General features: G+C 31.1%; 3 protein-coding genes across 4 annotated transcripts in view; all 3 read left to right on the forward strand.

The window, feature by feature from the left end:
- The first annotated feature begins 359 nt into the window (after positions 1-359).
- LOC129946696 (L-lactate dehydrogenase) lies at positions 360-3394 on the forward strand. Of its 2 annotated transcripts, none has more exons than XM_056056968.1 (3): positions 360-638; positions 2155-3003; positions 3071-3394. In XM_056056968.1, exons 2-3 carry the CDS (start codon positions 2170-2172, stop codon positions 3233-3235), a joined length of 999 nt encoding a protein of 332 aa, XP_055912943.1. In that variant the 5' UTR covers positions 360-638; positions 2155-2169; the 3' UTR covers positions 3236-3394. The 2 variants fall into 2 exon arrangements, with proteins under 2 accessions (XP_055912943.1, XP_055912944.1); XM_056056969.1 differs by lacking the exon at positions 360-638 and adding an exon at positions 1226-1509.
- Positions 3395-5809: 2415 nt separating this feature from the next.
- LOC129945306 (endothelial lipase) lies at positions 5810-6955 on the forward strand. Its single transcript, XM_056054961.1, has 2 exons — positions 5810-5982; positions 6045-6955. Exons 1-2 carry the CDS (start codon positions 5829-5831, stop codon positions 6953-6955), a joined length of 1065 nt encoding a protein of 354 aa, XP_055910936.1. The 5' UTR covers positions 5810-5828.
- A 427-nt stretch (positions 6956-7382) lies between these two features.
- LOC129944667 (bestrophin homolog 15) overlaps positions 7383-14612 on the forward strand; it is a 36905-nt gene continuing 29675 nt past the window's right edge. Inside the window, exon 1 of the mRNA XM_056054261.1 lies at positions 7383-7724. The gene's annotated coding sequence lies outside the window, so the exon portion shown is untranslated. The remainder of the gene's footprint in view (positions 7725-14612) is intronic.

Consider the following 14612-nt stretch of genomic DNA (forward strand, 5'->3'; position numbering starts at 1 on the left):
ATTCATTCATGACAAATCTGCTTACGCCTATTAAATCAGCAACCCAGTCAAACTTTTTTGAATTTCAAAAGTCTACCAAAAGTTTACAAATGCATTTTTTCAATTTCAAATATAAATTGCTGATTTCAGGCACGCAAACCTTTCCCTAAGAATGTATTTTATCATATTGTATCTAGATACATACACAAGAGTATTTCCAGAAAATAAAAGATACAAACCAATGAGCACGACCACAGTATACACAAAACAAAATTTACCACGCTCACTCCTCTCAACACATATCAAAGGTCACCTTGAAATAATGTACAAAAAGCTCTCCATTCGAATATTCCGTCATCATATTGTGCGCGCGTAAGAGAGAAATATACCTAATCTAACGCTCCCTGTCGCTGTTCCTTTCCTAACGCATTAGTTCCTTGCCTTCCAAAAAAAAGATATAAAAATTTGTGTATGACAAACTAAGTACAAACATTCAAAACATTCAACTCAAACTCAGTCCGCAGAGAACCCGCAAAGTGTGTAGACGTTCAAAACATTAAAACTAAAAGATACTTTCGTGATACATAAAACAATCTTAACTGATAAACAATTCGAATAGTGATAAATTATTTCCTATCCTAAAACAAATTTCAAAAAATGTAAGCAGCTTTAACTATTTTTTTAAATTGAAGTACCTGTGATTAAAATAAACAAGATTATAACAAATTATCTATACTCGTACCTACACAATATTGATAGCTCATAGATACATATCTATCTACCTATTTTTATTTATTAATTACTGTGCTGTGACCATGTTAATAATTTTAGTGATATCATCAAGTTGCAATTATTCGTGATAAAGCAACGAATTTGTCATTCAATTCTCGTGAAGTGCAAAATATACTTCTAATTATTAGAAACAATTTGTAAATCCCCAACTCTTTATCTATTTATATCGAATACGAATTCTAAAAATAAAAACCACACACCCAGAACTGGACACCACTTTCTTCTTTAGAACAACAACAATTCGAACAAACAACAAGGCAATTTCATTTTTATTCTTCTAAAAATGCCACTAAACCGCTATGACCTTCAATGGGGGTGTTGATAGTGCAACAACCCTTAAAGCCGGGTACTTGCACTTTTCATCGAGACATGCGTCTTGCATCCACTTAGCGAAAAAACGATGACACTTTGTTTCTACCATCCATATGCAAAATATCTCACTTTCAGAAACTGGGTTGAGGTGAGATAAATGCTCTGTTTTGGTTTGGTCTGTCTTTGGCTGGAGTCTCGCCTACAACAGAATAGAAAGCTCCCCAAAAACTCTCTCGAAAGCTCTCGCATATTCGGTATATGGTATCCTTTCTTTTGACTTTGAAACGAAGTTTTGAAGGACACAAAACTCGTACTCGAACTTCTTATAGCTAAATTTCTTTCCAAGTGATGAGACGTTGGAATTCAAACCGGCCAGTATCTAAATTGTTGTTCTAAAAAGTGGTTACAGTACATTTCTTGAAAAATGTGAGTTGTTAAAAAAATCTAAACCAGATAAGAATTCGATTAACAATTTAATTTCATTTTACCGACTCATGTTATAGGATTCAAAGATAAAGTGAAGTGCAAAGATTTGAAGCCAATAATTTATGTGAAGTGTGTTCACATTTTTATCGTTTGATAAAAATCGTTGTAAATAAATGATCAAACGTTTTTTTATTTCAAAATTGTAATCTTTCACTGCATTTTCTTTTTTAAAAACTCATAAATGGGTACACATAGAAATAGACACACATTTTTGGCTGGCCAATCATTGTCATGTGTTTTATTAATCAAGTGGAAAATTAAACTACATATTTCTCTTTTTTTGTTTAGTGATTTGACTTTGAACTTTTTATTGCGGACGAAACGTTTCTGGATTAGATTTTTTTTGAAATTACATAGACTATCATAAGGGCAGTGTCTAGTGTGACATATTTCAAGGTCAAATTATATTTTATGGACCAATTTGAATTTAGCGGTATTAAATTTGGTTTTATCTGACTTAAACTACTATTAGGTTTATTCTTTTTGATTATCATTCAGAAATTCCTTGACAATTCATTTAACTTTTGTTTAAAATATGTATGAATTTTTCTAATGAATACTTTTTGTAATCTTTTTTTGTTTTAGCAAAAATATCCCAAGATGACTTCAGTAAAGGACAACATTATGTCACAGGTCGCCGAGACCTTGCCCTCAGCTGGTAACAAAATCACCATTGTCGGTATTGGTCAAGTCGGTATGGCTTGTGCTTTCAGTATTTTGGCCCAAAACGTGTCCAACGAAATTTGCCTCATCGATGTGTGTGAGGACAAGTTGATTGGTGAAATGATGGATTTACAACATGGATCTAACTTCTTGAAAAATCCCAAGATCACAGCCAGTACAGATTATGCAGCTTCGGCTGGTTCACGTTTGTGCATTGTCACAGCTGGAGTCCGTCAAAAGGAGGGTGAAACCCGTCTGTCGTTGGTGCAACGCAACACTGACATCCTTAAGCACATCATTCCTAAGTTGGTGGCAAACAGTCCCGACACTATTTTGCTGATGGTCTCCAATCCAGTTGATGTTATGACCTATGTGGCATGGAAACTCTCCGGGTTGCCAAAGAATCGTGTCATTGGTAGTGGAACCAATTTGGATTCGTCACGTTTCCGTTTCTTGATGTCGCAACGTCTGAATGTTGCTCCAACATCTTGTCACGGTTGGATTATTGGTGAACACGGAGACAGCAGTGTTCCAGTTTGGTCTGGAGTCAATATTGCCGGTGTCCGTTTGAGGGAGTTGAACCCAACCATTGGAACTTCTGACGATCCAGAGAAGTGGAACGAATTGCACAAACAAGTTGTTAACAGCGCCTACGAGGTTATCAAGCTAAAGGGATACACCTCTTGGGCTATTGGTTTGAGTGTGGCTTCGTTAACATCTGCTATCCTGAAGAATTACAGCAGTGTTGTGGCTGTTTCGACATCAGTTATGGTAAGAATTCAAAATCTTCATTGCCTTTTCATATTAAAAATGTCTCTTTTTGCTTATTTTTGTATAGGGTGAACACGGTATTGACAAAGATGTCTTCCTTTCCTTGCCATGCGTCCTCAATTCAAATGGAGTGACATCAATTGTCAAACAGATTTTGACCCCAACTGAAATTGAGCAACTTCAAAATTCTGCCAATGTCATGGATCAAGTTCAAGCTGGTCTTAAATTTTAAGTTAATTTTTATCAATTAAGAGATTTTTAATATTTAATTTTAATTTATATATTTGTAACAAATTGTGACGAATTTTTATGTTTAATTTATAATTTTTCCTCATCCAGAAACAAAAAAAAAATATGGAACCAAATATAATTTTTTTAATTTAAATATTTACTTTTTTTGTTTTATTTTCATAAATATATTTTTTTAATTTTTAATATTATAGTACAAAAAAGAAATTTAATCAAATATCTTGGTAAATGATGATGACAAAAATCATGAAGCATACTATAAGTCAACCGAAACTACCTCATTAGCTAAATGGATTGATTGGACGACCACGAAAGAAATAATGGCAAAAATTTAAGACATCGCTCGATATATGAGAAATTAAAAACAAGGATATTTCTAAATTAGTAAATTGAATAAATAATATCTACAATATTAGTATAAATTATTACTAAAATATAAATTTTTTAATTATCTTTTTACTTGCACTTTGTAAGTATAATAATTGAATGCGCACATAACTTAAAACTAACTGCTAAATGTACAACTAATGAAATGGATTTGAAATTAGAAATAAGTATAAAGAAAATATTGTAGCTTAAAGTTTAATACAGTTTTTATTCAAAAATAAATAAATTTTATTAAAAGTTTTTCTTCTTTTATAAAAAAATGTAAAAAAACCTTTAAATTTTTCAAATAAGTTGCAATTTAAAAAGTAACCAAGATTGAATTAAAAAGTAGTGATGTAAAAATAGTAAGTTGCAATTACTTCAGACTTTTTGAGGGTAGTCTTTTTAAAATACACTTTAACCTTTTGTTTCTTAAATATTAGGACGCCAAATAACATACAATCTTTTGATATAAACGTGTGAACAGAAAATTTGAGTATATGAAAATTTCAAAAAAAAATCTTTCGTTCGAAACAGTCGGAATAACATAAATACAAAATAGATCAGCGTTTATGACCCAAAGCTAAACATTGAAACAAATCAAGAGAGATTTTGAGCTACTAAAGATTTTTCAAAATTTCGAATATAACTCAATTCCTTTCAAAACTTCAAAAGTCGTCTTGAAAAAAGTGAAAACTGACGGCGGGTTTCTTGAGAAAAAAAATGATTGCCCAATTGTTGATTTGTCTACTAATTCGACTGGCTTTAAAAAAATCCCAATGAAGCCATGATTTTGCTTCCATCAGTTGTGACTGTTTTTGTTGAGACATTAAATCTTAAATCAAAATACTCTCCTTCTTTAATGGACAAATCTCAACCAATAACAAGATATCTGAAGCAATTCTTAAAAGCGGAATTCATTTATAACAAGAATCTTACCATTTTTAAGAACATTTGTTTTCCGTGAAGTGAATTCTAAAAAACAGGAAAGTAGTGCGGTTTTTGGTTTTTCAGAAAATTGTTTGTTAATTTTTTTATAAAAAGATTAGTGGAAAAGGGAAATTCAACAGTTAAGTTAGTTAAAAAATGTTTTGAAAACAATTTCTGATAAAATTTAAAACATTTTTTGTTGAAATATTTTTTCTTTGAGTTTGAATTAAAGTTCAATTCCGTCTTAAAGTTAAATAAACAAACCATCCTGCTGGTTTTATTTTGACTTTTTCTCAAAAAAAAAATAAGTTAAACTTGTTTTCTCACGCTACTTGCTTAAATATTGCTTGAAGCGTCTTTTTTAAAGCAACAAATCAGAGGCTTAAAGTAATTGGTTAAAAACACAGTATACGAGTACGAGCATTTTTACTGGGAAACGTTAATCCCAAAACTCATATAAAATTGCTAACATTTTTCTGTCCGAACAATTGTGTGCAATACCTTGTGTTTAAGTTAATATTTTTATAAATATAATCAAAGTACATTTGCCACAAGATTTTCTTAACTTACTTTTAAAAATGTTTAAAGAACACATGAAATTAAGTCTATGTTAAGTCCAAGTAAATGAGCTAATACAACAAAATTTAATTGATATTGCAAACAACAGGTTTTCGGCTCTTGAAACAGAGGAAAGGTAAATCAGTAATCCTTAGTAAATCCTCAGCAACCTTCCTATATCCAACCGAATCTTTCTAATTTTCAGGACAGCACAATGTGTTCGAGTGGGATATTTCGAATATTATTCTATTACTTAAAATGGCTTTCCTCTCCTCTAGATCAACTGATATTATGATAAATTTGCCAATTTTCGTTTTCAATGGGAACAGCTTCGATACTGTAATAAAATGTTTATCTTTTACACCATTATTATTTTTTTAACGAAATGAAATTGAGGAAGAGTATTTCTTCCATTTGTCATATACGTATTTTTCAACAGAACAACGCTAAGAACTCTTCTGTCGTGTGCTCGCGTGCCTATACGCTTTTTTTTAACCAACTTTACCATTTACTTCCGTTTTAATTTAAAAAAAAATGATATTATGCGACGGAAGTTCATGCGCAAGTGTCAGTATGAGTTCAACACTTATAACAATGATAAAAACGTGACTTTATCCAAATTCAAAATTGACCTACTTCTTTGATTTTAGTTTTATATAAATTGTTTACTTTTTTTATTTGCATTGGTAGAATCTTTTGTGTCTTCATCAGTAGATCACAAAATGGAAAATCGCATTTATTTTTTCCTAATACTTTCTTTTGTTGGAATCAATCTTGTTAGGTCTAATAAAGCCACAAGTGCAACAATAGATTCTGTTCAAAACTACAACATTAAGACACTCAAGGCAGCTTTGCCATTAGGTTGGAAAAAGTTCTGTAAGTACTACAAGAGTTTTCGAAAGAAGTTCCAATTGTTAAGTATATGTTCTCACATTTAGGTGAAGCCGATGTCGATGAAGGGGTGATGTCCTTTTTCCCTGGAAATGATCCATCTGATGCAAAAATTCATCTTTCCACACCAAACAATCAGACCATAACCCTGCCAATTAAGTACGTCTCTAGGATTGGCGAATTCGGAATCAACACCCGCTTGAAAACCATCGTCTATGTGAATGCATTTTTTGCTGATCATATTTACCATATCCACGGGAACCTAATTTACATGCAAGAAGCCCGAAAAGACTACAACATTATCATCGTGGATTTCGCTCAAAATATTCTTCAGCTTTACAATGCCATCAAACATAATGTTTTTGTTCATGGCTACTTCGTTTCCAAGCTCATCTCGGCATTGGTTCAGAATGGTGTAAGGCAGTCAGACATAACACTTGTCGGTCATTCTGTAGGAGCTAATATTGCCGCCCTCGGAGGCCGCCTACACAGTGAAGAAAAAACTGGGAGAAGGCTTGCAGCTTTAATTGCTATCGATCCGGCTTTGATGTGTCAGAGGAAGGACGTGTACGTAAACGCTCATGTTTGTGAAAAAGTCATCGTTATTCATGGAGAAAATGGCATCTTTAGTGTGACAGAACCATTAGGAACAGTTGATATTTATCCCAATGGCAATAATGTGAGATACCAACCCGGCTGCAACACAAAGATATGCAACCATGTTTTCCCATTTTTCGTGTTTCTTGATGCCGTCATTGAACAGACCCCGATAACAGCGGTAAAATGTGAATCTTGGGAGAGTTTTAGGCGTGGCAAGTGCGACTATACTTCGTTGATATCGTTGGATAATTTTAAATTCGGAAATACGCCGCATGGAAAATACTATTGCATAACCAAAGAGACCCCACCTTTCGGCATCGATGTAGCCGTAGAAGGTTTGAAGTTACAATTGCATTAATGTAGTTTTAAAGGTTTGAATAAAATTAAAGTGAATTTTTCAAGAAGACTGTGAATTTTTTGTTTGGAAATAAGTACAAATCTGGATTTTCAATGAATTTACATACATTGCAATGCACTTATTTCAAAAACTGATCTTAAATTTTTAATAAGCATTGCATATTCGAAGGCAGATGCAAATGAAAGCTCTTTTTACGATCTCACCAAAAGCTTTAATAAGATTAATTCATCTGCAAACAGGTATTTCACAAACAGGTAATGAAGAGAGACACATTTATCCAAAAGATCGTTAAAAATAGATCGTTAAGCTGAATCGCAGCTCTGACGAGAGTTTAATTCGAACTCAGCTCACCTGCTGATTACCAGATTCAACCTATTATTATTACCCATTGTAGGTGTTTCGTATAGACTTGAAATTTCTATCTCAGCCAAGTATATTTCAGTCTTTCGATAATTTCAGCCACCGTCGGTTGTGTATCTCTATCCCCCTGGTTACACGTTCCGCGGATGTGAATGTTCAGTCCACCTCGAATTTCTAAACATACAAAACCTATACTAAGTGATTCGAATACAATGAAAAAATCATTCCGATCGATTTGTGTGCGTTTTCAAGAAGAAAAAAAGATGTGATTCTTAGTTTTTGATATTAAGAAGATATTCTATCCACCAAGTGAAGTTTTGGAGGAAAATAATTTAAAAAAAAATTGTGTGTTGGCTGTTTACTTCTTTTTATTTGGATGAAAACAATATTTTAATTTCATACTTTCAAAGTGAGTGCTGGAACCAAAAATTGCTTATGGAATTTAAATTATTTATTTTATATCACAAAGAAAAAACTGATCTTTATAAATCTTTCTTCGTTACTCTCTCTTTGTTGATATCTTTAAGAGAATAAAGCGATTTCTGCTGTCAATGGATTAATTTATTTGTATCATTACATTCTGGTTGTGCTCCGCAATTTAATGGATATCAGTGCCGTTTTAGCTTTGATCTTATTTCCAGTTATTGTGAAGGTTTTTCATTAAAAACTATTGAGACACAAAAAGTTAACAGAGAATTAAATGTCTGGTGTATCGTTCAAACTTAAACTCTATGTCGACCAAAACATCAACACAAAAATGACAGCTGTTTTTTCATTGTTGTTGTTGTACTGTCAAATACCAGAGTGAAGTTTCTTTATGATGATGTGGACAAAGCCGAGAGTTCTCTCAATTATATTTTTTTTTCCATTCAGGTGTTAATGTGGTTCAGGTATTGCACATAGCAACATGAACTAAACACTGAACAGTGCATCATGCATATTCAATATGCATTGTGGTCTGGTGTTGTTTCGTACCATGCCACAAGCAACTTTCTGTTGAAAATGAAGTGTTTAATATTTCGGGGAAATCGGATGATGGCCTTGAAAGTTTTAAAACTCAATTACAAAAAAATGGAGGCATACCTACTTAACTTTTGTCTGCTTATACATTGTTAAACAAAATTATGCTTGTTGCTATTCCTGTTTTTCAGGAATTGTTGTGCAACAAGGTGCGAGCGAGGTCCTTTCATTCTTGCAGTTTAAAGTGGTTATTGAGAAAGCTATTTTTAGACGAAGTAAAAGAGGAAAAAGTAGGCATTTTGTGTTGGATGTGGGCTTCGCTTCTTACATAATTATGTGGAAGTTTGGTAAACGAAGGCTTCGTAGATACTAGATACTAGTGTTAAAAATCCAGAGACATTTATTGAAATATGAACATTTTTATTTTTTTGATTTCTTATAATAATAAACTGTGGCGGCTTATTTTATGGATATTGTATATTTTCCCAATTTTAAACTAAGGACATTGGTTTTGTAAAATTTCGAAAGAAATTTTGATCAAAATTTAACTACAAAAAGGTCTACCTAGTGTGTCAAAAAATGCATTTTGATTTAAGAGTGGTTTTGGTACCTAAATGTGTTCAGAATAACATAAAATGAGTTTGATTTTGTGATAAAAATGTATCTGTAGTATAAAATCGTATCTTAATTATTTTAAGAATTTTGAAAAACAAATTAAAAAAGTGCAAAACTTTTAACCGCCGCGGCGTTTCCCAAAAGTAAACTTGCGCATACTAGAGTTCTTTTATCGGAAACTACCAAAAATAGGAAATTCAGACAGAATTCAGTGAACCCGTTGAAGGAAATATTTGGATAAAACACAAAAATTTGAAATAAACCTTAGGCGCATGATTTGAAATCAAGTGATAGTCCAAAAATCAATAAACAAGAAAACTGAAATATTTTTGGGTTTAAATAAACAGGATAAAAATACTTTTTACAAGTTTTTATCCAAACATCATTTTTGAAGCAAATATCACTTACCTTAATTTCACGGCACCGTATTTATTACGTTTTACTTCAACGTTATTAAAAACAAACTCTGGCAAATTGTATACAAAATCAGTAAACAAAAATTCAGTTGTTTGATATTTAAATAATTTTTTATTTAAATTTTGTTTGACATTTATTCTTTGATTATTTGTTGGTTTAAGTGTGGTGACATAAACGAAAAATAAAAATATTCTTCCGAGAAACAATTTTTATTTATCGATTTTGTTGAGGGGATTTTATTTTAGATGAATACAATTTTTTTAGGGTGACATTTGTATTGTTTATGATGCTTACAATTGTGATTAACACGTTGATAAGGAATATTTATGGAATATTTTTTAAGAAATTTAAATAGGTTAATTAATACAAAACGTACTTCTTTGTTTTTTAACAAAGCTTTTAAATGCATGTAAATTATGTTTGTTTTATGGGAAATTTAAAGAACATCCTAAGATGCAAACCACACTTATAACGTCGAATTGATAAATAAATATATTTTTTGACGCAACAGCTCGATGCGAACCAAGATCTAATGACTTAAAAATCTTAACCAATCCTGAATGTGCCGAATAATTTATCTTTTTAAACCGATTCATATTCTCTAATTTGAGAAAGCATTTTTCATGACAAGAATTACACTTTTCTCAGGATATTTGGGACTTTAAAACAATTTAGAGGTAATTTCAGTAGAATTTTATTTTCTGTAAAAACAAAATAGTAGTTGGCTTTTTATCGAATTCCTCATTTGTCGTTGCCTACAATTATTATTCTGGAAGTAGTATCAATTTTTCTTCGTAAAATATTTGAGGTGTGGTATGTATATTTTGTAAGCTGCTTTTGAGCTCATACCAATTTTGTTAGTCGCGTTAATAGTTTGTGATAAATTTGGGGTCAAATAAATTCTGTCCCTTTTTTTAAATTGCTATAAGAAAACACGCACTAAATAGTTTTTTTTAAAAATCCTTTCTGTGTATTTTAAAAACAAAAAACTAAAAAATAGTATAAAACAAATCGTTAAATATCTGCTTTGAAGTAAAAAATAACAATATAAAAAATTAACCAAACGTTTACACGCGAAAACACATTTTTATTTTGTTTTTGCAAAAAAGCACAGGTGTTGGAAGTTTTTATTTCTCTATTTTTTGTTTGTTTTAAAAAAATGTATTATGTAATAATAATATAGTTTAACAAAATGTCACTAAATATGTATATTCAAACTAATTTCTTACTTAAATCTTAATTGATACGAGTGTTTCTATATCTTTAAAAAAAATAATAAAAAGAAACTCCAAAATAATTACATCATAGTTTGAAATTGAAAACAAAACAAAAATTATGTATAAATAAAATTAAGTCTGCATAACATTATAATTGAGACAAGATTTTCTGCATAATCAGCGAATATGCCAAACATACGCTATGCTAGTTGTATATAAATGTTTATTTGTCATTGTTTTTATTATTATGAGTGCAGATATTAGTTTGTTTCTTTAAATATTTGATAGTATTTAAAAATGGATGAAGGTAAAAGCTTGCCTAAGGCTTTTATTTTTTGTACTAAAATTGAATGAAAAATATATGTTTAACATTTTACGTGTAAATGGTTAGTAGATATTAATAAATAAACAAAAGTAATGATTAAATTTCTAAAATAATATTTAACTAAAAATTGTGTTTCGAGAACCAAAAAGTTCAAAATCAATCATTTGGCTTGAAGTTCATCTTACTCGAGGTCTATTGAAATAATGCGAAAGAAATGATTAACTCAGGAATAAATAATAGACAATTATTAAACGGGAAACACGATAATACCTTCCTTTTGAAATATTAACACCCAACAAACTTTTCCATCTAGCTCGGTCCCTAGCTCTAGATGTCTCCAATTTTACACTCCAAGTTGGGGGATGTAACTTCCTCTACCGCACTGTCCTGTGGGTGTGGATTCGAAGACTTTCCAGGCAAGAGCATTGGTTTAAATGCGGTCTACGAGACCCATCCATCTTAGTCGTTGGGCTGTTATCGTTCTGACTAAGTCTACATCACTATTAAAGCCGTAAGGCTCATCGTTTCATTTTCTACTACACTCACCTTCTACGCATACGGGACTGTAGATTACGCCAAGAACTTTGCTACTCAATTAGATTCTTAGCCCCTTGTCCCTTAATCCCTTGTTTCATCTCAGCTACTGGTGGACCAAATATTTAACTACCTAAAAGTTACGCCTGTTAATGGTGACGTTTTGACCGAAACATCAGTGTTGTAAGTCTTTTCTTGATGACAGCATGAACTTTATTTTGGCCTCATTAACCGTTAAACCCATTCCGCCTCAGTACTCATAAAAGCTCCATTGACATCACGCTGGGTTTTTCCTATTATGTCAATGTCATCAGTATATGCTAGTAATTCGATAGAATTTTGAAAATAGTCCCTCAAGTGTTGACGTGGGAGCTCCACACTATGCACGATGTTAAAGAAATCGCATGAAAGGGAATTACCTTGTCTAAAGCCCTTTTTGACATCGAAAGGTTAAGAGGGTCTCCTTTTTTCATAATCGGGCAAACAATACTAATTATTCATTCATCGGACATGCTTTCTTCCGAATAACCAAACTATCTCCAGCTACTTTGAAGAGCTTGGCAATCAAGCCATCTGCTCCAGCAGCAGTTTTGTTAGACTTTAACTTAGATATGGCAATCTTTACTTCGTCTAAGTCGGGAGGACGGGATTGTTGGCTTTCGTCGGCTATGTTGAATGGATCATCTTGCCTGACAGCGGAATTCGATATTAAACTTTATTTTACTGAATTTTCTACATTCTTATAAACTTTCTGTTAGAACAATAACATCTTCTTGTTTTTAATATTTAATAATTATGATATTACACTTTAGCTTAAATAGTGTTTGAGTTCAACTTGAACATGAAAATAATTTAACACGGAAGAACAAAAAAATCAGTAAGAAGAATTATTTGCCAAATGTCGGCGATATTTTTATTTTTTCAGTCACACATTTTTGTATTTATTATTTAAGCAAATATTGTAAAAATAAGATAGAAAAGTATTATTTGTTAATTAATCAATAGAATTAAAAGTACACAAATTCAATGTTGTATTTAATCAACTGATGATGTGGGTTTTCCCATTTTACAGATGCTATTTTTATATGTCTTTTATTTTTGAAGAAAAGTTTATGACACAATCAATAATAATTAATTTTCACATTTGAATTTTTTATAAAAAGTTTATTTTTTGTCAATAAATGTTATTTTATAATTTGTATAGTCACTTGAAGTCAGTGTTGATGAACTGAAATAACATTTTTTTTAATCTTACACTTATGTATTGACTAAATTTGAATACACATTTTTGTCTGGTAGAAGGAATCTAAGGTTCAAAATATTTATTTTAATTTAAGCTTTTCTGTTTGATTTTAACTGTTTTGTACCACTTTCGCACCGAAAGAGTTAAATATGTTTTGTTTAGTTAAATTAAATATTACCTCTTGATTAGCAATGGCTTAAACATACAAAACCGCCTAAATTTGAAGCTAGACCGATGCAGGCATACAATTCTTAAGAATTTCTAACTTTTTGGAAAAAAATGAAGGGGCGATGTGTTTCCTATTGTTAAAAAAGTGCTATTAATACCGATGCAAGTATATTTGTTTCACATTTCATACTTATTTATCTACATTTGCTTTATTTCGACTTATACCTGACATTTTTCAATAGCATTAATTTAAAATTTGACTAACCTCTTTTTATTAGAAGTCGATTTTTTTAGTAGAAATGAAATTTGCACAGTTGATCCAAACAAATCTATGGACTTTGTTTTCGACAAAAAAAAAATATTAACGATCTTCAGGACCAAACTGAATAAATAAAAATATTCAACATTTTACAAAAAAAAAGCGGTTTATATAAAGAAAAAACGAATAAGTATGAAAATGTGCACGCAACGAATTGTCTGCTTTTAGCTTAAAAAAAACTAAATTTCGAGAATCGTCAGAAAGTCTGTTATTAGACAAGCAAATTGCTGTTTGTAAACTTTTGATCAAAGAATAAATAAAAAATAAAAATGGCAACGAGGTTTTACAGTGACATAGTAATGACTCATTGGACAATTTAGAAATTAAATATATTATTCAAAATTTGAAAAGAAAATTTTAAAACACTGTTTTGTAAATTTATTCATAATTTGTGTAGAAACAGGTCGAATTGCTGTCTTTCAGAATTCTGTCAAAATATTAGTCATAATACTGTTAACCCTAGTTCTGTATTTCAAATACTGTAAACATAGAATATTACATGTTTTAAATGATGTGTAAACAAAACACTATACCTCCAAACAAATATTTTTTTATTATTAACATTATATTATTATATTTAAAAAAAGTATTGCAGGAGTAGTTTCTGAAATTTTTCCTAAATATTTCTAAAATTTTCTGAAATGCTTCTCTGTCTCCACTTTTTGAAGGGGCAAGTGTGAATGGGAAATGTAGCAAAAGTGTGGGTTAACGAGAACGTTATACAAAAAAATAAATTAGGTGGCGCAACAGTCCGTTGAGAACTAAGTGATTTACAGCTTTAAACCAATCCTGTGTGCCAGTACTGTTGTCAGGGATTGAGGGGACCTACAGTTTTAAGCCGAATCCCAACGACTAATTTGAGAAAGCACTTTTTATGACAAGACTTACTCTTGGAAAATTTGTCAATTCCTCGCAAGGGACAGTACCCGTGAAAAAAAAACTTTAGATGTCACTGGCAGTGATTTAACTCAAGACCTCTGGCATGACAGTCCAACGTGATAACCATCATCCCATGGGCACTACATTATACAATTGGTACAAATATTTGAAAAAAAGTATACACTTGACAAAATTTTTGAAAATATAAATTAGAAAAAAAAGGTAGAGAAAAATAAAAAAAACATAGGCACGGAATTGGAAAATAACGAAACATTTTAGAAGAAAGACAAACAATTCCAAAAACATTCTCAAACTTTCCGCATCAAAAAAAATCAGAAACATTGTAGTAATGTTTGGCAAATGGGAAATATTTCACAAATGTTTTTTTAAAACAATGTTTCCAAAAAAATTACTTTGGTGTGGAAATAGCTTGTTGAAGAAAACCCCAAGTGTCCCCATTTATATGTAGTTTTTTCAAAGCTTTGATATTTTAAAATTTAATTTTTCTCAATTGTAGAAATTCTTGAATCGTAGTTAAAATAGGGGTTTTGTTAGTCATTGGAAAAACGTAACTAAAAAAGTAAATTAATAAGAAAAGAGTTACTACGTGAGAGTGCCAA

The sequence above is a fragment of the Eupeodes corollae genome, chromosome 2 (genome assembly GCF_945859685.1).
Source record: "Eupeodes corollae chromosome 2, idEupCoro1.1, whole genome shotgun sequence".
NCBI classification, from domain to species: Eukaryota; Metazoa; Arthropoda; class Insecta; order Diptera; family Syrphidae; genus Eupeodes; species Eupeodes corollae.